The sequence below is a fragment of the Panthera onca genome, chromosome A3, assembly GCF_046562875.1.
Source record: "Panthera onca isolate mPanOnc1 chromosome A3, mPanOnc1 haplotype 2, whole genome shotgun sequence".
Taxonomy (NCBI): domain Eukaryota; kingdom Metazoa; phylum Chordata; class Mammalia; order Carnivora; family Felidae; genus Panthera; species Panthera onca.
The window spans coordinates 110,768,522-110,796,006 of NC_138341.1; the positions used below are offsets into that span (position 1 = coordinate 110,768,522).

Genomic DNA, 27,485 nt, shown 5'->3' on the forward strand with positions numbered 1-27,485 from the left:
GTAGTCACCTCGTTTGTATGTCATCGTTATTTCTCACCTATTTCTAAACTTCCTATGTATAGTGCTTAATGTTTGCACATCACAGGAGTTCATATGGGGCATGTTACTTTGGGGGTGCAGGCTTTTTACTGTGTACATTCTCAATGCAGTGCCCAGGGCCCCCTTTCCAGAGAGGGCACACTGGGTTGCAAAATACCAACCCTTTTTCACTGAGAACAGTTAGAGGAACTGGAGGAAACATTTTAAAAAGGCATCGAAGAACTGCCAGGGCAGTGAGCAATTGTGAGGCCAAGGCTGGGGAGGAAGAATTCCAAATGATGAGCCTAATATTGGGATCTCTTTTCCTCTCCCTGGACCTGTCTGCTGATTCTCATAGAAGGCTGATGGGCTGTGCCTAACTGGGGTTCCCCAAACTGGCCACATTGCTGGCTCTGCACACTCTTCCAGAGCCTTGCCTCTCCCCTAGCAAGAAGAGTCTATATGCCCTTGAAACGGGGTGGGAATATCCCCCCACCTGACAGAATGTGGCAGGTACTCATGGGCCCTATGTGACTTCCAAGGCTGGTTTGGGAAGGCTGCACAGCTCTGTCTGGCTCCCTTGGGAGGCCATCCTTGGAACCCGGCTGCCATGTTGTGAACTCTCCTGGGTCACAGGTGTTCTGGCCCACGACCCCAGCCAAGGTTCCCGTCAACAACCAGCTTCAACCCCCAGACTTGTGAGTTTGCAAGCCTTCAGATGATTTCAGACCCCCAATGTCAGGTCACCCCAGCCTTTGAGTCTTCCAACTCATGTCCCAGATATCATGAAGCAGAAACAAATGACTGTTCTATCCTGTCCAAATTCTTGCCCCAAGTGGTGAGCATAACAAATGGCCGCTTTGCAGTGTGATTTATATCCCCTTGGAAGATATTAAAACTTACATTTTTTACAAATCATATGGAGGGAAAAGAAGAAAAAGAAACACCTTACCAGGCTCTGAGTCACTCCTTTCAAGCACTCAATTCAAGTCAGCTCTAGGGGTGTTAAGGAGGGAAAGCCAGAAGCTCCAGTGAGACCTGCCCTCCCTCTGGGCTTTGGTCTCCTTCTTTGTCCTTCTCCTAGACTAAGGGCGCAACAAGAGGAAAAGGAAATGCCCTCAGTGTTGGGTGGGGGCACAAGGGCATGAAGCCAAGGTAACTGGAGTGCAAACTGGAGGCCAGAGATGGGGTCTGGAGGGCCAAGAAGGGCTCCTACTGATGGGGATGAAGCTTCTATTTTGGGTAGGGGAGAGTCAGGGGATTCCAGTTTGTGGTTCTTCCTTGGCAGAATTGAGATCTTCCGTCCTTCTTTTGTCTTCAGCCCAGAGACTACTCAGGAGTTGCTCGCCACGGGGAGGTGGGCAGGTTTGTGGAAGCTTCTCCTCTAACCCTTGAACACGCCGGCCACACGCTTATCAGTCCTCCAACCCTTACTGTAGTGCAAACGGGGGCCTTGCCTCAGACTCCTCTGCTCAGAGGGACTGATTTTAGTCGTCCTTCCTCTGTCACCACAATAGCCAAGGAGAAGCCCTGAGACCCCCAAAAGCACAACCTGGTTTCAGATCCCAGTTTTGCCACATACTCACTGTTACCAAACCTCCTCGGTCCGCAATTTCCTCTTCTGTAAAAGGGGGTGATGTTACCTATCTCATAGGGCGGTCTTGTGGAATAAAGGAAATAGCAATGGTGAAGTGTTTGGCATGGTTCTTATGTGTATGTGTATAATGCTTTTCAGTGCGGCTCTTGATGAGCTGCTGCTTGAGTTTTGCACAGCCCCCTGTAAGCTTCCTAAGGGCTGTGAGCTTGAGGGGGGCTTCCTTCTGTAATAGTGAAGAGGGGCAAGTCTCTTGTAAATGTTGCTGAGCAGCTCCCCCTTCAGCCCCAAAATAATCAAACACATAGAGTTCTGCTGAGGCACCTGGATGGTTCTGCCTCCAGCATGCTTTTGCTTAGGCTGGACTGCATACGACAAGCACTCTAAAATGTCCCAACTTTATTTACATCCAGACCCCTGGCTCCGACCCCACCCCAGCTCCTCCGCTTAGCTCTGGGGGAGAAGCTGGATGCGCAGTGACGCTTCGGCCAAGGCTAGAGCTCAAGGAGATGTGTGGGGTGAGCCCCTCACTTCTTCTGGGCTTGTGCCCTAGCCCGCTGAATTTTGTCGGCCGTGGCCCCATCTGTGGCTCCAGTGCAGTGGGATAATACAAGGCTCAGCTCTGCTTCGTTCCTGTGCTCGATGGCCACATCTGCGGCCTGAGCCACATCCCTGTGGTTGTGAGCAGGAGAGGAGATGGTGTCGGTCTGCCCAAGGGCACAAACCATGCCCCTCATCAGCCCACTGGCTCAGCCACCCAGCACCCACAGGGCTCTCAGATGACACACCCAACGAGAAGCAAGGCCTTGACCTTCTGCTCTGGACCCACACGGGAGGCATACTTCTTGGCCTCATATTTGTTGTGTTGCTTCATGCAGATCTCAACAAAGGGCTTAAGAGAGGAAGGGGTGGAAAGAGAAGGTATGTCAGATCCTCTCTCTTATGAGCAAAAGTCCAAAGGGCACACTGCCCCTATGCATTTCATATATCCTTCAGTATATATAACCCCATCCCACCCCCTCCCTGACATGTCCAACAGTTGTGATCTCAACATTCTCAGGGCAGAAACCACCTAAACCACAGATCTGTTAGTGCCTTGAGGCTCCACCATCTGCTGCCACCCTCTCACAATAGAAGTCTCTTGACTTCTCGGGGCCTGTGTTTTCTCTCATGGCTGCCCTTATCCCACCTACTGATCCACCTGCCACAGAAAACAAACCTCCTCGGTGTCCTCCAACTGCCTCCCGCACATGCCCTCCCAGTGCCCCTCCACCCCCTACTCACACAAGCCCTTCCCCTTTAGGCACATGGTGTGGGCTGTGGGCCTCCTTGGAGAAAGCAGTTCATTCCTTCTCTCACCAACATTTGTGGCCTAACTCAGCCTGCTCTCCCACAGATCTGGCCCACAAGTGTGCAGACACGGGAAGCACCTGCTAACTACGTGGGACAGCTGAACAGATGCATGAATGGGCCATCTGCCTGCCTATCTCTGGGCCTGGTTCTCTCCCCAGGACTACCCTGCCTGAAGGTGGGGCACAGGGACGGCCCGTGTCTCACCAGGTAGCCAATGGGTGATTTCTTGCTCTTTGAAAACTTCTCTAGCTCCTCCCAGTCTTCCAGATCGGCCAGGGCAGTCAGCTTCAGCCACCAGAGCCTGCGGGGAAGCTGGGCTTGAAGGTATCGCAGGATGGGCAGGTGGTCCCAGGACCCATCTGCAGCTGGCTGCCCTAACCCACCTCTTGTCAGGAATGCGGAAGTCACGTGCCAGCTGCTCTGCGCGCTTGTTGTGGCCTCCAAGGATGAGGGTAGTGACCGTGTCGTGTAGAGACAAGTCCAGGAACCGGCCCCCCAACTCATCTTCTAGGCGTCGCTGCAGCCGTAGGAGCCTCATTTGATCCTCTGTGGCCTGGGATGGAGATGAGGCAGGATGGGGATGACAGGGACAAGGAGGAAAGACCGGGAGAGGAGGAGAGGGGGTTCTTAGAAAAGAGGAATGAGGGGGAGCCTGGGTGGCTCAGTTGGTTAAGCATCCGACTCATGATTTTGGTTCAGCTCATGATCTCACAGTTCAGAGGCTGAGCCCTGCATCAGCCTCTGCACTGGCAGTGCGGAGCCTGCTGGGGATTCTCTGTTTCTCTCTCTGCCCCTCCCCTGCTGGCACAGGCTCCCCCTCTCCCTCTCCCCCTCTCTCTGAAAAACAAACAAATAAACATAAAGAAAGAAAGAAAGAAAGAAAGAAAGAAAGAAAGAAAGAAAGAAAGAAAGAAAGCCAAACCTTGGCTGCGAACTCGTTCTTGGCTTTGTAGAAGGCGTCAGCTGCTGTCTGCAAAGCTGCAACCCGCCCCTCGATACGCTACAGCCACAAGAAGGGAAGCCTGAGCTCACAGCACAAAGGAAATCAGCCATCCTCATTCGGGGTACACTTCTCTCCCCGGTCCCTGTGCCCAGGGTTGCCAGGGCCAGCCTTACCCTCTGGGTGCACCACTCTGGTGTCCCCAGGGGGGAGGCCAGCTCCTCTGGGACCAACCACCATCCTGGCCTCACGTCTTCCCAGAATCTCCCGCAGCAGAAGGACCAGATGGGGCATGTACCAGGAGGCCTAGATCCCTGGAGAAGGAACCTGACCGACAGCCCAGCCCACGGGCCCCACCCGGCCGTGGACCTCAGACCTCCTCTGCAGCATAGCTGGCTCGGATGTGGAAGCTGCCCAGCTCCTGGTGGTTGTCATCCTGATTGTAGAGGTCCTTCAGCGTCTCTAGCTCCTGATGTTTACAGAACTGGGGCCATGGACAGGCAGGCAGTCAGCAAGGCCAACTCAGGGGCTCAGGAGGCTCCAGCCCCACCCCTGCCCAGGGCGCACCTGTCGGTACAAACTCAGGGCCATGGGCTGGTTCCGAAGAGTCATGAAAAAATCTCCTCGATTTAGCTCATTCTTCAGGTGCAGCAACACCGTGAACACTAAAAGACAATAAGGTGATGTAGGGACTCCAGCCTGGCCCCTTGCTTAGCCCAGGGGCCCCAGCCTGGCCCTCCTCCAAACCCTGCTCACCCAGATCAGTGTCCCCACTCTCAATGGCCTTGCTCAGCGCCAGTTTGCTCCTCTTCATCTTTAGGAGAAGGGGTACCTGCTCCCCAGAGCGTGGCTCATACTCCAGCAGCTGTGGGGTGGGGAGACAGGCACAGAGAGAAGGAGCTGGCCTGGTGGCCTCTAATACCAATGTCAGAGCATCTGGACAGGGCTGGGCGCCCACACCTTGATGGCCAGCTCTGTGCGGCCACAGCCATAGGCCCGCGCAGCAATGTCAGAGTAAGAGACGCCAGGCGTGTCCCCCAGCTTCTGGTTAATGGCCCGAGCAACATCCTCGTCGGACACGTCCTTCTGTTGCACCTGCAGATAGAGGGAGTGGTCACACACACCTAGATCTCACCCTTCACCCTACACCCCCACTTGCCCTCTATCACGATCTACACCTTCAGCTCTACACTTCATATTTCCTATACCTCACCAGGGCCTGGAATCCCCTATATGCCCTTGAACCCCACCCTATATCTTCACCTTGTAGCAGGCCCAGTGGGCCAGGATCCTGCTGACACCCTGCACTTCAGGAAGGCGCAGGTACTCACAAATCTGGATCGCCAGGGGGTAAAGCCTTCGCAACACAAGCCTGGCAGGCGAGGGGGTAAAGGGTACAAGAGTGAGGTGGGATAGAGAGGGCAGCCTGACCCCAGCCTGTAACTCAGGCCTCCCAGATCCCAGAGAAACAGGTGAGGAACAGTGACCACAAGAATCCAGCAGGGGCTGTGACGCCTGCCCACATACAGCCCTCCTCCCAGAATCCTGGGGTTTGCTGTACCTGTCCAGCAGCACCTGGATGGTGAGTTGCTTATATCTGTAAATTACTTGGTTAAGGATCCAGCTGGGGGATAAGCCCTATTTGCCAAGGACTTTCAGGAAGCATCTTCAGTCCCTCCCCCTTCGCCTACCACCACTGGCTGTAAACATCCTTGTAGCTCGCCTGAGGATACTGGCTATAAGTGAGGGGGATCCCGATGTGATAGTCCCGAATGGCATTGAGCACACGCAGGTCCTGACACATGCGCACGAAGCTGTCAGGTGGAAATCTGTCGAGGAAACACTTCCCAAAGGAGGCCGCCTGAGAAGAGCCAGAGGTCAAGAGGTCTTACCCACCCCCCCACACACACACCCCTCCTGCCAGCACACCCCCTGCCCAGCACCAGCCCCCCAGCAGCCCCGCTGTCCAGGCCAACCCTGAGCAGGCTCTTCTGCATGTCTGGCCGGTGCTCATGTCCCGCGGCCTCGATGCACTGCTGCACGGCCTGGGTCAGCTGCCCCAGCTCCTGGATCTCCCGTAGGTACTCGTCTGCCTTCTGGCTCTCTTTCTGGGGGGTGGGGGAAGGGTACCAGGGATGGAGTGCCATGACAGAGAACACCCCGTGTCTGGTCCCCCGTCCCTCCGGACTGTGCTTCACATGGGCTGGTTTGGAGGGGCTGCAGAGGCCAAAGCCCAAACCCCTTCAGCCCACAGTCCACCTGAGGTGCCCATACCTCCCCCCCGTATCAGCCCACAACTGCCAGCGAGGGGCCCGGATAGTAACACTGACTTGTGCCTGGGCTGAGGTGAGTAAGGGCTCCCTGTGCCTCCCCATCACCACACGGAGGACACTTCAGTGCACCTGAGCTGACTCTCTCCAGCCCGGACTCTTCTCTTGACAAGTGGCACCTGGCTGAGTCCACCATGCCCAGCCAGGGGCACAGGGCTGAGCCAATTAAGAAGGGAAAGGAGAACATCCTGGGGCCCAGGGAGAAGCCCAGGGCTTTACCTCATACTCTTTCTGGGCCTCCAACAACAGTGCTCCAGGGGCCATCGAGGCAATTTTGAAGATCTCCTCGCTGGCCACTAGGGGAGGGAGATGGTGCGGGTTAGTGGGGCAGGGAATCCTCAGCACTCGATGACCTGATCCTGCCTTGGGTCACATGGTGCCCTTGTGAGGGCCTCACCTGGAACCTCATGTAGGAACTCGTGGGTGCTACGAGAGAAGATGCGGACCCCATCCAGCTCAGGAACCAAATAGGAGTCTTCGTCCAGCACAAACCTGAGCTTGGTCAAGGTTCCCAACAGCACCCAGAAATGGGGCGAGGTAGGTGAACCTCCCTCTCTTTCCCTCCCACCCCCGCCCCCAGGCAGTCCTCCAAGGATACTGGATGCTCTCGGGCGCATCGCCCACCACCATTAGCCGCCTCTCCCAGGCCACCACAACGGCCCTCTCTTTGCTGCGAGGGCGGCTGCACCTGTGGGCAGCATCACACACATCTGGGACACACAGGACACCGCCAGCCAGCACAGCCACATCTCCCATTCTCCCACATCACTGCTTACACCACTTTGCCTTGGTAGAGCCCTGCACATACGTGCTACCCCTTATCCCGTTCCGATTGACATCTGCTTCCCTCTCCCCCTGTGCTGTCAGCTCCCAGGGGCATCTGGGGCCCACAGCGGGGGCAGGGGTTTCCCTCAAGTATGCAGTGGCAGAGAAGACAAGATGCAAGCTCCACCTGGCATGGCCAGTGGACAGGATGAATCCAGGTGTTCCAGGAAACGAGGTTGTGCCCACCCCCAGCATAACACCCCCATCCTCACCAGACCATCTGCTTCGGGGGGGCCCGGATGTTACAGTTGAACTCACACAGCTTCTCCTGAAAGGGCACAGGGAACACCATGGCCTTGTCTCAGTAGTTACCAGTCTGGTTAAAAAGCCCCACCCCTGCCCCTAACAGATCGCTCCTGGACAAGGCACAGTGCCCCGTGTCATCCCAGGATCACACCTTGAGTGATGCTGTCCCCATCCAGATGTAGCCTGTGTCCGTGAAGAGTGCCAGGTGTCGGTAGGTGAAGGAGACAGCCATCTGCAGGAAGCTGCTCACTCCTGGCGCCAGGCCAGAGGGTGTCTGGGGCAGGCCAGGGGGGACACCAGATGTTGATTTTTCCGAGCTTCCCCCCCGCCTCCCTCACCCCTTCCATTTCACTCCCCTGCCGGGGCCCTCACCACTGCGGAGCAGGCGGACTGGTCCAGGAGGTAAAGATCAGGCCCCACAGCCAGAAGAATGTGTGCAACTCGGTCCTGGCAGAGGGCGGTCCAGCACGAAGGTGCACCCTGCAGACCTGTGGCCGGGGAAGAGGACGGCTTCAGGATGACCAGAGCCCACAGCCTCCGCCTCTGTTGGCCCCACAGTCTGGAGGCACATCTGTGGGCACTGAATGGCTGTCTCGGGGATGTCAGGGCTCACCTGGCACCTCTGGCATCCGGCGGAGTTTGAGGTCACTGACATTGGCACTGAGAGTAAAGCGGTGGGCCCCGGTGAGGATGGCCACCCCTGAACCAAACTCAGTATGGAAGATCCGGGCGTCCAGAACCCGGTTCTGGAGCACCTCCTGGGGAGAGGGGCCGAGGGTTGAGGGGGCCACAGAGTCACGGACTGCATCCCTTTCCCCAGCCCCCTGTGGCCCCTACATTGCCCATGCTGAAGTGTCTCCGGAAGTCACCGTGAAGCCCGTACACCAGCACTCCACCATCCTCCTGCACGCAGAGCAGCTCCTCTTCAGCTGACCAGCCTAGGGACACCACGGGCCCACTCTTCCACTGCAGAGGAGAGGGAGGTTCCTGAGGCTGTCCTTGGGGCACGGACCCAGCCGAGCCCCAAGGTGGGTCAGGGATGCTCACCAGCAGACTGGCCAGAGGCAGGCCGGAAGCAGAATAGATCTCAAGCACTGGCCGTACGCTGGCAGCCTTCTCCTTCGGCCACGGGTTCCTCAACAGTGCTGTCGTTTACGAAGAGATTTTCTGTCCAGGTCCCCAGGCCCACCCCATATGAAGCAGGCTTCAGGAGAACCACAATTTAAAGCATCTCAGTAGGGGGTGAGAAGTGGGGGGGAATCGGAGTGGCACACATCAGCAAGAACCACCCGACAGCAAGGCCCCTGAGAATCATGGACCTTGAGTCCACCCTGTTGTCCCGGAGCAGGCAGTGGCAGACGGGTGACATACCAATGGGGCCCCCGTAGGGCGCAGCAGCTACCAGGCAATCCCTGAGTTCCTCCTTCAGGTCCCAGTCCATGCTGTACAGCTCATATTTCCTGCCCGTGCAGAGGCAAGCAGAGATTAGCCTCCTCATGACCCTGCCTCCAGATGGGAGTGAGCCCCAGAAGAACCCCTAAAACCTCCATTCGCCCTTCACAAGGCAGTCAAGGCCCCCCACAGGTGGGAGAGGGTGATGACCAGAAACATCTAGGGCCCCTGACCACTAGTTGCATAGGGACGGCAGGTGAGGGAGCAGACGGTGCTGGCAGTGCAGGATGTGATTCTCCCGTCCAAGGATGGCAGGAGCTCCTGGCACAGGAGGCCGGCTGTGCAGCCAATATCCAGGTAGGACTAGGTAGGTACAAACTAAGGTAGGGCCAGGGTGGGGTGGGCTGGCTTTGTGCCTGCATCAGCAGGAAATAAGACCCTCTGAGAGGGTCTCTCAGGGCAGGCAGACTTTCCTCTATGTCTGGTTCTTAACACCAAATCAGGTTGTGGGCTTTATAGCCAGGGGTCCAGCTCAACACTGGCTGATAATGAACTCCGTTTTAGAGGCATTGAGTTAGCAGTGGCTGAGAGAAAGAGCTCTTCGGTGAGTCCAGAGCTGGGGACAGAGTCCTGGGTAGATGTCAATCTCTGAACGCTCAGCTTATGCAAGGTAACAAAAATCACAAGCCCGCATGAGATGGCTGCAATCTGAGACATGTGGATCTCCAAGAGAGTGCACACTGTGTGAAGACAGCGTGGGACACCTGACACATGCCGTCATTTGATGGCTCAAGGTGGAGACAAGGGGACAGAGAAGGAACGAGCACTATCCCAGAAAACGAAGAGAAAGCAGTATTTAAGGGGAGTGTTTCCTCCAGTATCATTTCAGGAGTCGTCCTGATAAGAATCAGAAAGATGCCTACCATTACCTTCTATTTGACATTCTTTTCGGGGTTCTAGCCAAAATAATTTAAGAAAAAAAAGAAGTTTTTATTTTGGAGAAGGAGTGAGTTTGCTCTATTCACAAATAATGTGATTGTCTACTTAGAAAATCCAAAGCAGGACGCTTGGGTGGCTCAGTTGGTTAAGCATCTGACTTCGGCTCAGGTCATGATCTCCCAGTTCATGAGTTCGAGTCCCGCATCAGATGACTCGAGCTCCGCTTCAGGTGAACACAAGCCCCACTTCAGGTAAAAAATGAGCCCGGCTTTGGGTGAGTCATGCTTCTCTTTCTCTTCCAGCCCCTCTGTCTCTCTCTGCCCCTCATGGGATTCTCTCTCTCTCTCTCTCTGCCCCTCAATCACTTGTGCCCTCTCTCTCTCAAAAAAAAAAAAAAAAAAAAAAAAAAAGAAAGAAAGAAATCCAAAGCAGTCTATGGGAGAATGAACAAAAGAGCTCAGTACGGCAATCAACAAAAACCTACATATTTTCTATACCAATAACTTTTCTATACCATAGCAAGAATCAATTAGAAATATAACTCTAAAAGATCCTAATCATGACAGCAATAAAATGACGATAGGCAAGAATAAACCTAACAAACATTTTTACAAAATAAAATCATAGGGGGGAAAAAAAGAGAGGCAAACCAGGAAATAATACTCCTAACTACAGAGGACAAACTTAGGGTTACTGGAGGGGAGGTGGGCAGGGGGATGGGTTAAATAGGTGGTGGGCATTACAGAGGTCACTTCTGTGATGAGCACCAGGTGTTGTGTGTAAGTGATCAATCACTGAATTCTACATCTGAAACTAACATTACACTGTATGTTAATAAACTGTAATTTAAATAAAAATTTGAAAGAAAAAAAATCAAAGGACACAGAAGACATGACGAAACATCCCAAAATGATCTATGAGTACACAAGAATTCCAATAAAAATTCTCCCAATTTGGGGGGGGGGGGGTACTAGAAGAGCAAACTGATTCCAAAACTCATTTGCAGAAAAAAAAAAAAATCTTAAACAGAAAATGTTGGAAAATATCTAAAAATATTTTGAAAATAAAACAACAGACATATACCAAATATCAAATACAGTATATAAAACTAAAGTTGATTAAAACTGTTGTTTTGGCACAGGAATAAGCAAATAGATTGATGGAAGAGAAAAGAGTCCAGAAAAAGAACTGGGAATTGAGCATTACTAGCATTACTAGAGATGTCATTTCAAATTGTTGCAAATTGATACTTGAAATGAGACAATGGGCCATATGGAAAGAATTTCCATGAACGCTATTTCATTACTTAATCTCTACAATAAAATATTTTCCAGATGGAATTCAAACTTTGAATGTTAAAAAAAATAAAGCCGTATCAGAACAAATCTTGGTTATTTTCACATTCTCAAAATAGAAACAATTTCTAAGCATGATACATAACTCAGAAGTCACAAAAAAAGAACAACAAATGAGTCTAAATAAAAATGGACTTCTGTAAACTTCTATATATAAAAAGGGGTAAAACAATACATGTGCTTTGTATTTGCTTCCATTTGAAGAAAAAGATTCTGGAAAGATTTCTAAGAATCTAGTAACTGGTTACTGGTAGGTGACAGGGTGGAATCCAGTTGAATAGGGACAGGGATGGGAAAGGGACTTTGAGTTTTTAAATCACTTGAATGGTTATTTATTAAAATGATTAACATTAAAAAACTTTCATAGATTTAAAAAAATCCACTGAAGACAAACTATGAAGACAAACAACGATAAGGGATTTTCGAAAATGTCTGTGACATGTGGAAAAGAGGTACTTTTCTTAAAAATACAAAAGGCTCTGAGTCATTTTCAAAAATGAACATAAAACCAAAAGAAAATAAAAATGGTCAAGAGCTATAATCATACTATTTTATGTGAAAATATTTAAAAACTAAACACAAAAACCTTGAGAAAATATGAGCTAATATTTTTATAATGTGAACTATGGTAAAGTCTTTCAGAGCAAGACAGAAAACCTAGAAATTATCAAGGGAAAAAATGATAGATTTTATTACATAAAAATTAAAATTCTGTATATTGGGTGGCTCAGTCAATTAAGCGTCCGACTTCAACTCAGGTCATGATCTCACGGTCTGTGGGTTCGAGCCTTGCGTCGGGCTCTGTGCTGACAGCTCAGAGCCTGGAGCCTGTTTTGGATTCTGTGTCTCCCTCTCTCTCTGCCCCTCTTCAGCTCACACTCTCTCTCTCTCTCAAAAAAAATAAATAAATAAACTTAAAAAAAATTCTGTATATTAAAAATACGTAAGAGTCAAGTGACCTTTTAGTTCTCCCCCAAATCCTAGAAAAACCCCCTTCAGTACAGTGCCGGTTAAATAAACTATGGGATGCCCATTCTGAGGAATATTATGTGGCCATTAATAAGCTGAGTCTGTGTACTGACATGAATGATTTCTAGATGTCCTGTTAAATACCAACAAAAGGTGCAGCTCAGTAGGAACCATGTTAACCCATTTATTTTATACAAAAACTGAGCACATACTTTTGACAAGCATATTTACATATAATTATATGTAGGTGTGTAAACACATGGAAAAATGCTCAGAGACATGGAGCTGAATTCAGCCAGAGATAGTGGGTACCTGTGGGGAGGGTGGTGAATGAAGGAGGGATGTTGGGGGACTGCCAACTTTTAGACTTTTGCATTATTTGAATTTTTGATAACCCATGTGCATTTTTTGACATTTTGTTACTAAAATCATTCCATGAAAATCTGATGGGAAAATAGATGTTCACACAGACCTACCACGCCAGTTATCAATTTATTGCCTCGTAGCTCCAAAATCACCCTCCGACACTGTTCTGTGAGAACAGACAGCGTGTCTTTATGCATTTCTCCTCCACAGTGTGATCTTAACCTTTCTCAGTAGAGGGCGCTTGGAGGGATGCAGACCGGGCTCTCCTGACTGCTTCCAGTTGGAGTTCACCCGGAATCACCTTCCTGTGGCTCCCTGGTCCAGACACCACACTCCTAGACTCCTGCCCATACCAGGCTCTACTTCCTCTGCTGCCAAGATGCCTGCCTGTCCACTGGCTACCCTGCCTGTGCCCTTAGGTTTCCACCGACCCCCTCCGCACACCTGTGCACCCAACCACTGCTTGTGGCTCAGCTTACAGACACCATGTGCTCCCGGCTGCCTCTCTACACCATTACCACCATTCCATTCCATGCCCACCCCCTTGGCCACCAGCCGCAGCTCGCCTGTGTCCCCCTACCTTCTGAACTCCAGAGGGCTGCTTCTTGCTTGCCCAGCAACCGGGGACCAGCTCTGGTCCGGGCAAACCAGTGAACTTTACTCTCCAGTGAGCTGCAATTTTTATTTTCTCCAGCAAGATCTGAATTCCAGCCTGGGGAGGAGATTCCCTTCCAAGTTTGTCATTCTTTGGGTACTCTCCCTCAGCCCTGGGTGATTCACACGAAACTTTCTTTTACCTTATACTTACTCTTTTATCAGTTTAATAATTCTTCATGTTTATTAAACTCTCTCAGTTTAAGTCTCCCAACTGGACCCAAACTGCTATAACCCTGGTGCAGGGAGTGGTGGCAGAAGACAGACTCCTAAAGATGCGATTTGGGGATTGGTTTGGTTGTGCGCTTGGGCTTGAGGGCAGTGCTGAGTGTTTTTTCCCGGCAAAGGGAAACAAATGCTAGTCACCTACTGCATGAAGTGGCACCACAATTAATCAAGCCTGCGGTTTACTGTGGTGAAATGCCAAGTCAAACATGCACCTTGGGGTGACTTCTGGGCTCGAATGTATGGCAGTAATGGTGATTGTAAGGGCTGGGGATTGGGACAGATTATTTTGAGTGCACTTGGACATTTACAAAGAGAAAACGACAAGTTTGCGCTCATTAACTTTCAGCTCAAGTCATGGTCTGAGAAGCAGAAAGCTTCCATTACAGCCCTAACAGAATCTCTTCTTTCTTGTGGCCACACCGCCTCTTACTGCTAAAAATCAAACACAAAATTTAATTGTGTGGGTTGTTAAATCACCAACATACCATTTCTCGTGTGAGAATTAATGGCTCTTATGAGGAAAAGAATTGGATCCTGAAACCTGCAAACAATGGAAGTAGGTTGCCTTCCTATGTCCAAGGAGACTAGCCTTTGGCTGCTTGAAAACCCTATGATAACCTCACTTGGGGTAGATGTCTTGGGAGCCTCCCTACCCAAGGCTGACCTGGCCTAACACTACTGTTGAGTGGCTAATCTCTCTGCCAATAGCAGAGACTAATATCTGATCCCAATATGGCACCATTCCTGGGGGGACCAGCCTGCAAGCTGATTATGTATGACTTTGCAAGGGAGGGGGTGGCCATCAGCAGCCAAACCCACTGGTCAATCAACTTCCCTCAGAGTGGACAATCTGATGTAATGATGCCTCCAGATTTCATGCAGCATAAACACCACAGCATCACCCATGAAATGTTTTTGTCCAAAATGTTCAACCTGAATCTATTCAAGCCTCTAGATCTACAACACAGTTTCAGGAAATTCAGACTACGATAGATTACACAGTTCAAGTTCAAAGGCACCACAAAAAAGTAATGGGACAAATCCAGATAAAACCAATGGTCTATTAAACAGTCAATGTCATGAAAAACAAAAGGTAAGGGTGGGAGTGGGGATAACAATAGTCAGGTTTATGAAAGACTTAATTAAGACAGGTAAGCAAACGAGTAAGTCTAGTTTAGGCCTTGATTTGAACTGGTTATAAAAAGACACTTTGGGGGCACGTGGGTGGCTCAGTTGAGCATCCAACTTCGGCTCAGGTCATGATCTCGCAGTTTGTGAGTTTGAGCCCCATGTTGGGCTCTGTGCTGACAGCTCGGAGCCTGGAGCCTGCTTTGGATTCTGTGTCTCCCTCTCTCTCTGCTCCTCCCCTACTCACATTCTGTCTCTGTCTCTCTCAAAAATAAAATAAAAACATAAAAAAAAATTTTTTTAATAAAAAAAACATAAAAAGACACTTTGAAGACAATTGGGTAAGTCTGAATAGGGACTGGTTGTTAGACGATTTTAAATGTTAACTTTGTTAGGTGTGAAATAGTATTGCAGTTTCATAGAAAAGACTGCATTTTCACAGGAAAAAAAATTGTCATTTTTTAAAAAGTAATGCACATTGAAGTTATGTCTGTAATTTATTTTAAAATATAGCAGAAAAAGTATTTGATTGAAAAGATGTGCCTACGCATGCCTGGGGGGTTTAGTCAATTAAGTGTCTGACTTCAGCTCAGGTCATGATCTCACAGTTCATGAGTTTGAGCCCCGGGTCGGGTTCTGTGCTCACAGCTCAGAGCCTGGAGCCTATTTCAGATTCTGTGTCTCCGTCTATCTCTACCGCTTCCTTGCTCACGCTGTCTCTCTCAAATAAATAAATATTAAAAAGGGGGGGGGGAGGACAGATGAAAAGAAAATAGCAAACTGCTGATACTTATTGAAGCTAGGTGATGAGTACATGAAGATCCACTAAATTACTTTTACTACGTTTATGTATATTTGAACTTAAAAAAAAAAGTTTATTTCTCTTGAGAGAGAGAGAGAGAGAGAACAAGCATGGGAGAGGCGGAGAGAGGGAGGGAGACAGAATCCCAAGCAAGCTACACCCTGCCGCATGGAGCTGAATGGGGGGCTTGAACCTACCAACCATGAGACCATGACCTGAGCCGAAACCAAGAGTTGGACGCTTAACCGCTAAGCTACTCAGGCGCCCATAAAATATTTAACTTCCAAATTGCTGAAGCAAATATTGTAACATAACAATTTTTAAGCCTAACTGATAGTGCTGGGTGTTCATTCTACTATTCTACTTTGTTGTACACTTGAAAATGTTCACAGTAAAAGGTTAAGTTGTATTTCCAAGAGAGAAGTGAAGATTCATCTCTAACCAGTGTTCCAGGGAGTAAAGTTCAGATGAGGCCTGAGATCCGTCCGCTGAAGTGACAGAATGTCACTAAGAATAGGGTGGTCTGACCAGAGTGAATGGTCAGTGGGAAGAGAAAAAAACAGAACCAAATACAGATGGCAATCTTTAGACCTTTGGCTAGAGCGGCGAGAAGAAAGAAGGGGTGAGAAGGAGGGACCTGTGGAATGGAGGAGTTTATTTTTTGTCAGGATGGGGAGATACAGATCACATTTCTAGTACCCGCCCCAGAGATAATGGAGTAGGTTTGGCCACAGAAGCTCATTGTAGCCGGCATCTCAGGTGACCTGGATGCAGGGGGTCCTGGACAACAGCTGGAGAAGCCCTGTGGCTGAGGGAGGCCGTGGGTGGATGGTGCGTGGTTTCTGGGAAGGCAGGGAGACAGGCACATCTCACTGGGTCAGGAAAGACAGCTGGCAGGTTTGGTAGGGGGAAGTCTTAGCCCTTCTATGTGACTTCGAGTTCTCTGGGAAGCACAAGGTGAAGTCAGCTGTTGGGCAGAGGGGCCAAGAAGACTATGATTTGCAGTATTTCGAAATTATTTGAATTGTTGTGTAATCTTTTAAAAGGAAAAGCAGCGGAGCGCCTGGGTGGCTAAGTTGGTTGAGTGTCCGACTTCGGTTCCGGTCATGATCTCGTGGTCCGTGGGTTCGAGTCCCGCGTTGGGCTCTGTGCTGACGGCTCAGAGCCTGCTTTGAATTCTGTCTCTCTCTCTCTCTCTGCTCCTCCCCTGCTCATGCTCTCTCTCTCTCAAAAAGAAATAAACATTAAAAAAAAATTTTTTTAAAGGAAAAGTAGAGCCCTTGTGATGAGTGTAGGCTGACCCCACATAAAAGGACTGCGAGGGCCCACTTGAGGCTGGTGGGCACAATTTGCAGTAGTCCCACCCTGCCTGTCTGTGGCCTGCCTGGCAGCACTCAGTAGCCTGGGCACGGGTAGAGATGGTGAGTGGCTGGTGCACTGGGAGGTGCCCCTGTGCCAGGCGGATGCAGCCAAAGGACAAAGGAACAAAGTTGTTGGGGAAAAGGCAAGAAACTGAAACGACTGACTATGGCTGCACTCCAAGCTGGACAGGGAGGGGCATGTGTATAGAAGGGGGCTCTGCACATGATACGAAGAGAACAGAGGGTTCCTGGGATGGGGAGCCCGATGAGGTTGAAGGACAGGTGTATTAGGAGGTATCGGAGTATAGTGAAGACAGGAGCTCATGGTCACAGAGGGAGTTGCCTGAATTGAATGTTTCAGAGGGAAAGCAGTTCTGGAAGAACACAGGCGCCAGGTGGAGGGTGGCTAACGTAGATAAAGTCACTTTTGAAGAACTCATGGAACTATGAAGCCTGGTGGCCACTTAAGTCACCCTGGAAGGTCGCAAGAGCTGGGATGTCCAGGAAGCTGTCCAATCAGTCAGTGGGGGATGTGGTTCAGGAGGCTGGCGGCAGCACAGACCTAGCTGGGAAGAGGGCAGAGCCCCTCCACGGGGTACACGAATTAAGAGTCAGGGAGCGAAGAACAACAAAACATGGACCACCTCCCAAGGCTTTGAGGTGAAGAAGCCTTCTCAGGGACAGTCAGATGACTCAAGCTGTGCCTACAGGGTGGTGGCATGGGGTATGGATAGGCAAGGTGAAAGGCAGCAGGGAGAGCGGCTTCTCAGAAGAGCCGAGGGGTATGGACTTTTATAAGGACAGCCACAGCCTTAATGAGGAAGGCCAGTCCCATATTTCTCCTCTATTCCCGGGTTCCAGAAGTGGGAAATCTCAGCAGCAGTAAACAGACCGTGGATTCTAATACCAGGAAATCACTGAACCTAGCAGCTCTTGCAGCCTCAGTTCCAGCCCCCTCCAGGAAACACTGAAGAAATCCCTGTGGCCGTGCAGCTGAACTCCTGGGAAGTTCCCAGTTCCAAGCATGGTCCGCCACAGTGTGGGAAGAGCCTTGTGTGAAAACAGATGATCTCCAGCCTTTGCCTCAAGGGTCCACGCGGGGCTACTGAACCACTGGGGAGGAAGGGGCACATCAAGTCTAGCCTTGGGGAACAATCTACTTATTCCAAAATCCTCAGGCCTGAAGGAGAGCCCACCATCACCCCTGAAATCCTTCGATTCCAATCTGCCTCAAAAATAAGTACTACTAAAGAACTCTTGTACATTGTTGGAAATGTAAAATGGTGTAGCTGCCATGGAAAAAAGTATGAGAATTCCTTCCAAAAAAATAAACAGGATTACATGTAACCCAGCAGTTCCATTCAGTATCCAAAAGAACTGAGAACAGTCTCGAAGGGATATCTGCACACACATGTTCCTAGCAGTGTTATTCACAACAGCCACGAGGTGGAAGTAACAGAAACAGAAACAGAAAACAGAATGGTGGCGGGGCGCCTGGGTGGCTCAGTCGGCTGGGCGTCGACTTCAGCTCAGGTCATGATCTCGCGGTTTGTGGGTTCGAGCCCCGCGTCGGGCTCTGTGCTGACGGCTCAGAGCCTGGAGCCTGCTTCGGATTCTGTGTCTCCCTCTCTCTCTGCCCCACCCCTGTTCATACTCTGTCTCTGTTTCAAGAATAAATAAACATTTAAAAAAAAAGAAAAGAAAAGAAACCAGAATGGTGGCTACCAGGGCTGGGGGAGGGGGAAAATGGGGAGTTATTGTTTAATGGTTATAGAGTTTCAATTGTGCACGATGAAAAAGTTCTGGAGATTCATTGCACAACATGAATGTACTTACTACTACTGGAATGTACCTTAGAATGGTTAAGGCATGACATTTTATATTATGTATATTTAACCACAATTTTTAAAATCGTTTGTGTTTAGGGGCACCTGGCTCAGTTGGTACAGCATGCGACCCTTGATCTTGGGGGCGTAAGTTCAAGCCCCACATTGGGTGTAGAAATTACTTAAAGACAAAATCTTCAAAGTTCATGTTTACATGTTACACCCCCCCCACCCCCCGCAATCCTACTAAAATAGTCAAGCCCTTTTCTAAGAAGAGTTTTAGGAGAACATAATGTATCTTGCCTCCTTTCTCTTACCATAAGGGATGTTTCTAAAGTACCTGAGATAATGTGCCCCAAATCAAGCTAACCCTTTCCGCACAAAACTCACTCTTCCTTTCTCATTATCTTAAGCCAAAACCCCAATCATCCTCAATTCCTTGCTCTACCTCCTTCCTACTGAGTGCAACCTATCACAATCTCCTTTGATTTTGTCCCCTAAATATCTGATGCATCCCTTTTTCTCCATTTCTACCATACTGCCACCATCAACTTCTCCCTCGTCTATTCCTCCAGCCCCCTCACCAGTCTCCCTTGCCTCCATATTTGCTTGCCCCTTCTAACTTGTCCTCCCTAATGCCTCTAGAAGTTACACACACACACACACACACACACACACACACCTGTGGCAATCCAGCCACACTGGCTCTCTGTTTAGATGATCGAGGGTGTCCTAGTCTTTCCTGCCTCAGGGCCTTTGTATATGTATGCTCTTTTTCATCACAGTCCCTGCACTTATGTTTACTCATCCCCTGGATGGGGGAATTATATTTCCTTCAGAAAGTTTTCTTTACCTCTAACCTCCAGCCTATTCTATATACTCTCTTAGGACCCTATATCTCTTCTTTATGGTGATTATGATTAAACAAATACTAAGTCATTAATGGTTATCAACTGTCTCTCCTGCTGGCTATAAGCTCCATGAGAGTAGACAGGGTCTGTCTTTTTATTGGTCACACTAAGACACTTTAGTGTCTTATTTACACACTAAGCCTGGCAAAGGGTTGAGCAAAATTAATCAATGGGATCAATCCAAGTTTGGTTTTCAGGATAAAAATGGCTAAAAATCTGGAACTCCATAGGAACTAGTAACCATTCCCTCTCCTTGCATTCCCAAATTCAGTGAACTTTCCAAAACGTTACTTCCAATGCAAAAGAATCCTATCCTGTAGAAAGGATTTGAAAGGCAATGTCTGCTACTTGTTTATCATTAATTCACTTACTGGAACATATCCTGGCATAAGGCTATGCACAAATATGAATAAAACCAAATAGTTGCATTTAAAACATTTCCACTCTGGGGGAGCCTGGCTGGCTCAATTGCAAGAGTATGCGACTCTTGAACTTGGGGTCATGAGTTGGAGCCCCACATTGGGTGTAGAGGTTACTTAAGTAAACTTAAAAAAAAATTTTCCACTCTGGTGAAGCTAGAATATGCTGTTATATTTTCCTGTTAAAACAAGACAAAACAAAACAAAACAAAACAAAACAAAACAAAAGGAGTACCTGGGTGGCTTAGTCGGTTAAGCATCTGACTTTCGCTCAGCTCATGGTCTCAGGGTTTGTGAGTTCGAGCCCAGAGTGAGGCTCTGTGCTGACAGCTCAGAACCTGGAGCCTGCTTCCGATTCTGTGTCTCCCTCTCTCTCTGCCCCTCCCCCACTCCCGCTCAAGCTCCTGCTCTCTTTCTCTCAAAAATAAATAAACATAAAAAAAAAAAAACACACAAAAAAAACCCTATGCTTTAACACATTTAAAGGTTCTAAAAGACTGGATTCAAAGCCTGCCTCCACCGCTTACTGGCTGGATAACCTGTCTACCTAATCGCTCTGCGTCTCAGTTTCCCCATCAGTAAGATGGGGCTAATGATAACTACCCCATGGGGTCATGAAACAAACAAGTTAATACATATCAGATACTTAACACAGTGTCTAGAACAGAGAATGGCTCAACATTCATTAGCAAAAGTCAAAGGCTTAGACCTTTACCCTTTCTGGCAGTACAGCACAAGTAAGGGGAGGCTAGCCAGACAGGTCATGTCTATGGCACATACTCAACAATGACATTCATTTAAAACTTTCCTGATGCATCAACAAGGCTAAGACTTTTTGTGATAAACAGGAGCTCTGTGGTAATGACGTCTTTTGTCTTCAGCATTCTCGGATTTAACAAACCTGTGTAGGCAATATGTATTTTCAAAACACACAATGTGTGTTTTCATACTTTTAAAAGGGTATGCTGTATGTGTAAACACTAAGTCGTATGGCTACTTCTGTCAAATGATATCCCTTCTCCACAAGAAAAAAAACAGTTGAAATCATTGTTATTTCCTACTGACTTTACTGCTTCTTCATTAAGTTTCTGCATTTTTTTCACATTGTATATGCATATTTACAAGAGATAATAATTATAAATAAACAACAAAAGCAACTGAGCTCTAAAAATTGCCACAAAGCATTTGTCCATCTTGAAAGTGTTAAGAGCTAACATTTTGTGTTATCAAAAATTACGCTGAAAACTTTTAACATGTGAATAAAAATGGTATAGAGTTTCACTAACACAACAGGGTATTTTGTACTGAAATACGACCCCAGTGCAGTATCTTCTAACCTTTAGGTGCAATCAAAAGTATTCTTAAAACTTTATGGGATTACTACACAGCAGGCATTGTTCTAAAAATGCATTGGACATAAAGAGATAAACATAGTCTTGGTCCTCAAGGAACTTAGTTTATACCATAAGAAACCTATGTAAATATTGCTCTACTGTACCATTCATAACAGAAGTAACACTGGGCCCTATGAAGCCCAAGAAAGTCAGCTGACTTAGGACTGGAAGAGCGACGGTTTCAGGAAGAAACCTTGAACCAAGTCCTGAAAGATGAGCAAGAATTCTCCGGTGAGATAAAGAGGGCAATGGCAGTACCCACAGAAGGAACTGAAAGCTGGTGCAAACATCGGGAAGCCATGAAACACGGCGGTGTTTTGGGGTCCTGCAATTCTGTGCAACTCGAATACAAGACTTGGGTAGGAGAGGAGCAAATGGAGCTGGAGACAAACAGAGGCTGACTTACAGATGTTCCAATAGAAGAAGTTTGTGTTTTAACCTACAGAGAAGGGACGCCATTGAAAAATCCTTATCAGGGTAATGATGCGACCGGTTTACACTTCATATCAATAGTTTAGGACTCTACGACTTCCAGGAGAGGGTTACCCCTAACTGAGGGTCCTCACTCGCGCTGCTCCTGAATTCACAAACGACTTGCCCCCTTCTCCCAGCCTGGGTTTGCTGTTACCCCGCCCGCCAGCCGTGCGATCCCGCCTCCCGCGGAGCGCCCCTGTAGTCTGACTTTGGCAGCACTTCGCCGCAGGAGACTAAACACTCGCTATCACCCGCAGGCCGCCTCCCTCAACGTGATCTGAGCATCCTTCCGGAGGCTGACATATCGGGGCTTCAGCGTTAGACGCTGCTCTACTTCTGTGACCGCCGTGCTTGCCTCAGTTTCCCTCCTGGATCTGGGGAAGGCCCGGCCCCTTGGCCATTAGGCGGCTGTGCGTTAAGTGGTGGACGCCGGGGGAGAGCCGGCGAGGGGCGGACCCCAGCGCCCACAGTGACGGGGGCGCGCGCCGCCGGCTCCGCCCGAAGACTCTAGTCGGCGGGCCAGCGGGGTAAGCCGGACCGCGCGCGGGAGGGCGGGGCGGCTCACCGGTAAAAGGCAGAGTCCCCGAGCGGGTTCCAGTTCGCCGTGTAGCAGTCCATGGCTGGTGCAAGAGGCTGCTGGGCAGCGCAAAGGAGACACCCGCCGGGCGCGGGCTCCGGGCCGGCACTTCCGCTTCCGCCCGTCCGGGTCACGTGGTGAGGCTGCCGCTACGGCCATCACCACTGTGGGCAACTTGCGCTCGGCCGCCGCCGCGCCCCCGCCCACACCCGGGCCTCGTGCCCGCCCGGGTGGGCCCGGCCCTGGCTCCTGCTCTCCGCCGCGGCTACCCACGCCGCCTCCTTGTCCCCTCGGGCGCTGGGGGTCGCGCAGGGCGGGACATGGGTGACCGGAAGTGGAAGCTGTGAACGTCGCCGCCCGGGGCGCCGAAGCTCCAGGCGCCGTCGGGGCCGCCGCGACGCACGCATGGAGAGCGCTGGGCTCTGGGCTGCGCACCGACGGCTAACCGGGACGCACGGGTTCTGCCGGGCGCGGGCTGTGCAGAACCGACCGGCCTCTCGGGGCGCGGGAACATGAGGCTAGGCCCGGAGCCCTCAGTGGGCGAGGCGCGCGGTGTGCGGGCCTGCCCCGGTCGCGGGTGAACGGTGCAGAGCCCCGGGACTCGGTAATTGGCACGAACGGGCGCGCGCATGCGCGGGGCGGCGGCGGGCACGTGGCGGGGCTCAGGGCGGCGCCGCGCGGGAAGCGCCTCGGTGCCCAGGCCAGAGACCCCCTGACTCCGGTACCAAGTGTCACCGAGGCACGCGCCACCATGAGTCCCCCTCTGCCGCCGCCACCTCTCCCCTGTAGCCCTGAGCAGCCCTGGAGGGGCCGGCGCAGCTCTCGTTTAGCGGGCTCTGGGCCCGACCTGTCCTGAGTCCCCACGCGCGCCGCGGCTTAGTGGCCTCTCCCCGCAGCCCGTCATTGGCAGCGGCGGCATGGTCTTCTGTCTGGACAACGAGCAGCCACGCCTCCCGCTGCGAAGCGCCATGGTCCACTTCCAGGCCTCAGAAGTCCAGCAGCTGCTACACAACAAGTTCGTGGTCATCTTGGGGGACTCAAGTGAGTGCCCTTCTAGGTTCACACTACCCAGCCTCGCACCTTCAGTCTGTTTCCTATGACTGGACCCATTGTCTCCATCCCAAATTTCTTTCTACCCTTAGCCTGTTCCAGGCCAGTAGGTTTTCTTTTATTTTCCCACACACCATCCACGGGTGTCCCGACAGATGTAGCCTGTCAAATTTTTTACCCCGTCCTTGTTCAGTATTTCTCTTCCCTGACAGTCCCCCATGGGACTCCTTTTATGGGAGCAGTAGATTGTGTTGTCTGTCTCCTGGGTCTACTTATCTCTGCCAGGTGATCTTGGGTCGCTGTGTACTAAGTTGAGGGTGGTGCGTGGCCAGAAGGCGGAGGTAATACAGGATTTTTTTAACCTTACCTTTTCTCCTATCTCTGTTAACACTCCACAGAGGTAGTGGTGGGCAGCCCTAACCTTGGGAAGATGAGGCCTGGACTTAGGAGGAGCTAGGGTGGGGTGAGGCCTGCCTTAGCCTCAGGATCTCTGTCTCCCTGCAGTCCAGCGGTCTGTGTACAAGGACCTAGTGCTCTTGCTCCAGAGGGACTCCCTGCTCACAGCTGCTCAGCTGAAAGCCAAGGTGAGGGAAGCTCGATAGTCATGCCAGTGGTGGGTGGGCACAGACCCTGGCCTGGCAGGGTCTTCCTCCCTGGCCTGGGTCTGACCAGCTGGGTTGGGGGGGGCGGGCAGGGGGAGCTGAGCTTTGAACAGGACCAACTGGTGGCTGGGGGTCAGCTGGGCGAGCTGCACAACGGGACACAGTACCGGGAGGTCCGCCAGTTCTGCTCGGGTTCTGGCCACCACCTTGTGCGCTTCTACTTCCTCACCCGCGTTTACTCCGAGTACCTCGAGGGCGTCCTGGAGGAGCTGACATACGGGCCTGCCCCGGACCTGGTGATCATCAACTCCTGCCTCTGGGATCTCTCCAGGTTGGGGCGGCGGGGAGAGGGAAATACTGGTTGGGGGTGGAGGTGTGGCTCAGAGGCTCTCCACCCTCTGCCCTCGCCCACCCTGCGTGTGCCGTCCGACAGGTATGGCCGCTGCTCAATGGAGAGCTACCGAGAGAACCTGGAGCGGGTGTTTGTGCGCATGGACCAGGTGTTGCCAGACTCCTGCCTGCTGGTGTGGAACATGGCAATGCCCTTGGGGGAGCGCGTCACTGGGGGTTTCCTTCTGCCAGAGGCAAGTGACCGGGGCCCTTCAGGTTGGGGGAGGAGGCAGCCGACTGGTAGATAGAGGGCCTTCCCTCCCCGACCCTGCTTCATTGTGTGGCTCTTAGATGCTACGCTTTCTTACTCAGCTCCAGCCCCTGGCAGGGTCTCTGCGGCGGGATGTGGTTGAAGGGAACTTCTACAGCGCAACGCTGGCCGGGGACCACTGCTTTGATGTCCTGGACCTCCACTTTCATTTCCGGCATGCGGTACAGCACCGTCACCGAGATGGTGTCCACTGGGACCAGCATGCCCACCGCCACCTCTCACACTTGCTTCTGACCCACGTGGCCGACGCCTGGGGTGTGGAGCTGCCCCAGCGTGACTATCCTTCTGGTGAGCCCTACCACAGGGGGTAGGATAGTGATGCAGAGGGGGTTCACAGAGCACAGGGCTCAGAAACAGAACAGGACAGAGGTACTCGGGGGGGAGTAGGGACCTCTTGAAGGACTGTTGTGGCCCCTGAGTGCTCCTTCCTCATTCCGTGGGGAGAGTGAGATCACAGGAGCAACATCCTGATCTGAGCTTTGGTTCTGTACGGTCTAGCATGTAGAAATCTCTGTGTGGGTGAACGAGCTTATATAACCTTTGAGCACGTAAGGTAGCGGGTCAAAAGACCCCTATCCTACAGGTGAATAGGAAAGAAATAGGGGTGTTTCTAGCTAGGCATGGGGGTGGGGGGTGGAAAGACAGAAGTGGAGGAAGGGTAATCATGCGGTGTGGCAGAAGCAAAGAAGCCCCTCAGTTGGTGTCACCAGCTTCTCAGTTCCTGCCTGCTCTTCAAAGGGGGCATGGTGGCTGATTGTTTCCATGTCTGCGTTCCCCCTGGACCATGTCCTCAAAGAGCAAGGTTCCTGCCGTGTTGCCAGCTCATCCCTTTTGGCTCCAGCGTCTAGGACGATTGTGTACATAGCACCTACAGAATTGTGTTTGTTGAGTTGGGGGCACGAGTCATATTAGAAGGCTGTTTGTAGCAGCACTATAGGGTGTGAGGGCAGAGAGAGACCAGGAATGTCATAGAGGTGAACTTCTAGGACTTGGTAGCCAGGAGTTGGAGCCCCTTGGGAGGTGAATTAGGAATTTGATTACATAATGGTTCAGTTTCCTTGTTTTTTAGATGAGAAGAACTAATCCTCAGCAAAGAGAGGGATGCTGTAAAGGTTGTAAGGCTAGTTTGTGGTGGCTCAGGTCTTCTGAACCCAGTTTGGAGCTCCAGAAATAGAAATGTGAAAAGGAAGAGTTGGGTGGGAGGATGTGATTGGTGAGTCTGGTGCAAGCAGACCTCTGAGGTGCTGGGGAAATGTGCAGTAGATCTGGAGTCAGCAGGGCCCGGCTGAGCGCATGAGTGTGGACCGTGAAAGGAGAGAGCAGAGTGGGGGCCATGCTGTAGAAGGGAAGAGGGGCTGCTGGAGGAAACAAAAGGAAAAGAGAGCAGAGGCACTTTCAGGGAGGACAGAGTCTATTGGCTGTGTCACGTGACTGTCAGGAAAAGAGGAAGTGGTTGCTTGTAGTCAGAAAAGTGCTGAAGGTGTGGAGTTGGGTTAAGAGGCAGAAGCAGTTGATGAGGGAATGGAAAATGGTCAAAATACCCCTTTTGGACATTTGGGAGGCATGGGAGTGCTGGGACAGGAGAATGACAGGAAGAGCACACGTTGTCCAGAAGGAAGACCTCTTAAGCTCATTTATTGGTCTGTGGGGAGAAGCTGGGAGAGGAAAAAGTTACAGATACAGGAGCTGGGCATACAAAGGAAGAAGGCTCTAGAGGGGAGCAGGAAATCAGAGCAAAGGCAGATCCGTGACTTTGAGAAAGGTAAGGAAGAAGGACTGTACTCTGGGCTTGGCCTGAAATGAGAGGGAATGAGGAAGACTGGGTAGGAAGCAGAGGGTGCTTTCACCTGGTGGCCCTGTTCTCCAAGAGGAGGGAAGAGAAGTGTGGACAGCCAGATTTCAGGGCGAACTGGCTCTCAGGCCTAAAACAAACAACCATCCCATTCCTAGACCCATGGATTGAGGACTGGCCAGAGCCGGATCATCCGTTCCAGGGGAGCCATGGGCAGCCCCCAGACTTCGGGGAGCAGCTGGCCTTGCCCCCACCCCAGCCTTCTCCTCTGCCCCCTCCCATACCTTTCCCCTACCCCATTCCTCAGCCCTCGCCGCCTCCCCTGTTTCCACCCCTGCCCCAGGACACCCCCTTTTTCCCAGGCCAGCCCTTCCCAGCCCATGAATTCTTCAGTTATAATTCAACAGAAGACTTCTCGATGTCACCCCACTTAGGTAGGTGCCTCCGTGGCCTCCCTTCACACCTCTCCCAGGTTCCCCACGCACCTTCCCCAGCCTAGCCTTTTGTGCCCAGGTGGGCTGAGGAGATGGGTAGCTCCTTGTGCCCCCAGGACTGGGTTCAGTCACTGCTGGGTCTAGAACAGCGTCTGTAGACTCATTAATTAATCCATTGATTGTCACAATTTGCTGGTTTGGAGGTAGGGGAAGTGGTATTGCCATTTTGCAGATGGGGAAACAGAAGCCTCAAGAAGCTCACCCTGGAGGATCAGAGCTGCCTGAAGGCAGAGCTGGCCTCACCTTGGCCACAAGCCCACTCTGATCATGACTGGTTCTTTTGTAGGATGTGGCCCTGGAGTGAACTTTGTGCCTGGCCCCCTGCCACCTCCAGTCCCTGGCCCTGTCCCCCATGGTCAGCACCGGGGCCCAGTGGTCCACCGGGGGATGCCACGCTGTGCTCCCAGCAGCCCCTACCATGTGCCGAGGATGGGGGGGCCCTGCAGGCAGCGGCTCAGACACTCAGACAGACTGATCCACACAAACAAACTGGACAGACAGCCTCCTGCCCATTCGGGGACATGGCCTGGGTAGACTGGATCTTGGGCTGGGGCTGGATGTGCCGATGGCCCTGCAGGGCCTGCTTGCCACCCCCGGTGCTGGGTCAGGGTGTCTGTTATGCCTGACATTGTTCTCGTCCATTGCTGTCACTAAATAAAGGCGTGGAAGAACAGAGTGGCATCTTCCTGTGTGAGGGAATGGGTCTCCCAAACCATGATCTCAAGGGCTGGGGAGCTGCCTCTGGATCCTCTCCAACCTTGGACCTTTCACCTCTCACCTCATAC

General features: G+C 51.2%; 2 protein-coding genes across 5 annotated transcripts; one reads left to right on the top strand and one right to left on the bottom strand.

The window, feature by feature from the left end:
* Window positions 1–1,996: 1,996 nt before the first annotated feature.
* Window positions 1,997–22,255, bottom strand: VPS16 (VPS16 core subunit of CORVET and HOPS complexes). 2 transcript variants are annotated; one of them, XM_060613858.3, is made up of 24 exons: window positions 22,090–22,244; window positions 8,678–8,766; window positions 8,354–8,451; window positions 8,144–8,272; window positions 7,920–8,064; window positions 7,679–7,794; window positions 7,458–7,580; window positions 7,273–7,328; window positions 6,834–6,923; window positions 6,633–6,727; window positions 6,455–6,531; window positions 5,882–6,013; window positions 5,639–5,766; window positions 5,467–5,502; window positions 5,169–5,277; window positions 4,866–5,000; window positions 4,662–4,770; window positions 4,473–4,570; window positions 4,282–4,389; window positions 3,888–3,965; window positions 3,349–3,518; window positions 3,170–3,266; window positions 2,401–2,504; window positions 1,997–2,284 (listed from the first exon to the last, which is right to left on the bottom strand). In XM_060613858.3, exons 1-24 carry the CDS (start codon window positions 22,140–22,142, stop codon window positions 2,140–2,142), a joined length of 2,520 nt encoding a protein of 839 aa, XP_060469841.1. In that variant the 5' UTR covers window positions 22,143–22,244; the 3' UTR covers window positions 1,997–2,139. The 2 variants fall into 2 exon arrangements, with proteins under 2 accessions (XP_060469841.1, XP_060469831.1); XM_060613848.3 differs by having other exon boundaries at window positions 5,169–5,502; window positions 22,090–22,255.
* On the top strand, window positions 21,847–27,375 carry PCED1A (PC-esterase domain containing 1A). 3 transcript variants are annotated; one of them, XM_060613881.3, is made up of 8 exons: window positions 21,847–22,051; window positions 22,998–23,142; window positions 23,656–23,735; window positions 23,846–24,084; window positions 24,187–24,337; window positions 24,456–24,702; window positions 26,365–26,640; window positions 26,987–27,375. In XM_060613881.3, the coding sequence occupies exons 2-8, from the start codon at window positions 23,019–23,021 to the stop codon at window positions 27,232–27,234; spliced, it is 1,365 nt and encodes a 454-aa protein (XP_060469864.1). In that variant the 5' UTR covers window positions 21,847–22,051; window positions 22,998–23,018; the 3' UTR covers window positions 27,235–27,375. The 3 variants fall into 3 exon arrangements, with proteins under 3 accessions (XP_060469864.1, XP_078300329.1, XP_060469855.1); XM_078444203.1 differs by lacking the exon at window positions 21,847–22,051 and adding an exon at window positions 22,273–22,705 and having other exon boundaries at window positions 22,891–23,142; XM_060613872.2 differs by lacking the exon at window positions 21,847–22,051 and adding an exon at window positions 22,274–22,705.
* Window positions 27,376–27,485: the final 110 nt, after the last annotated feature.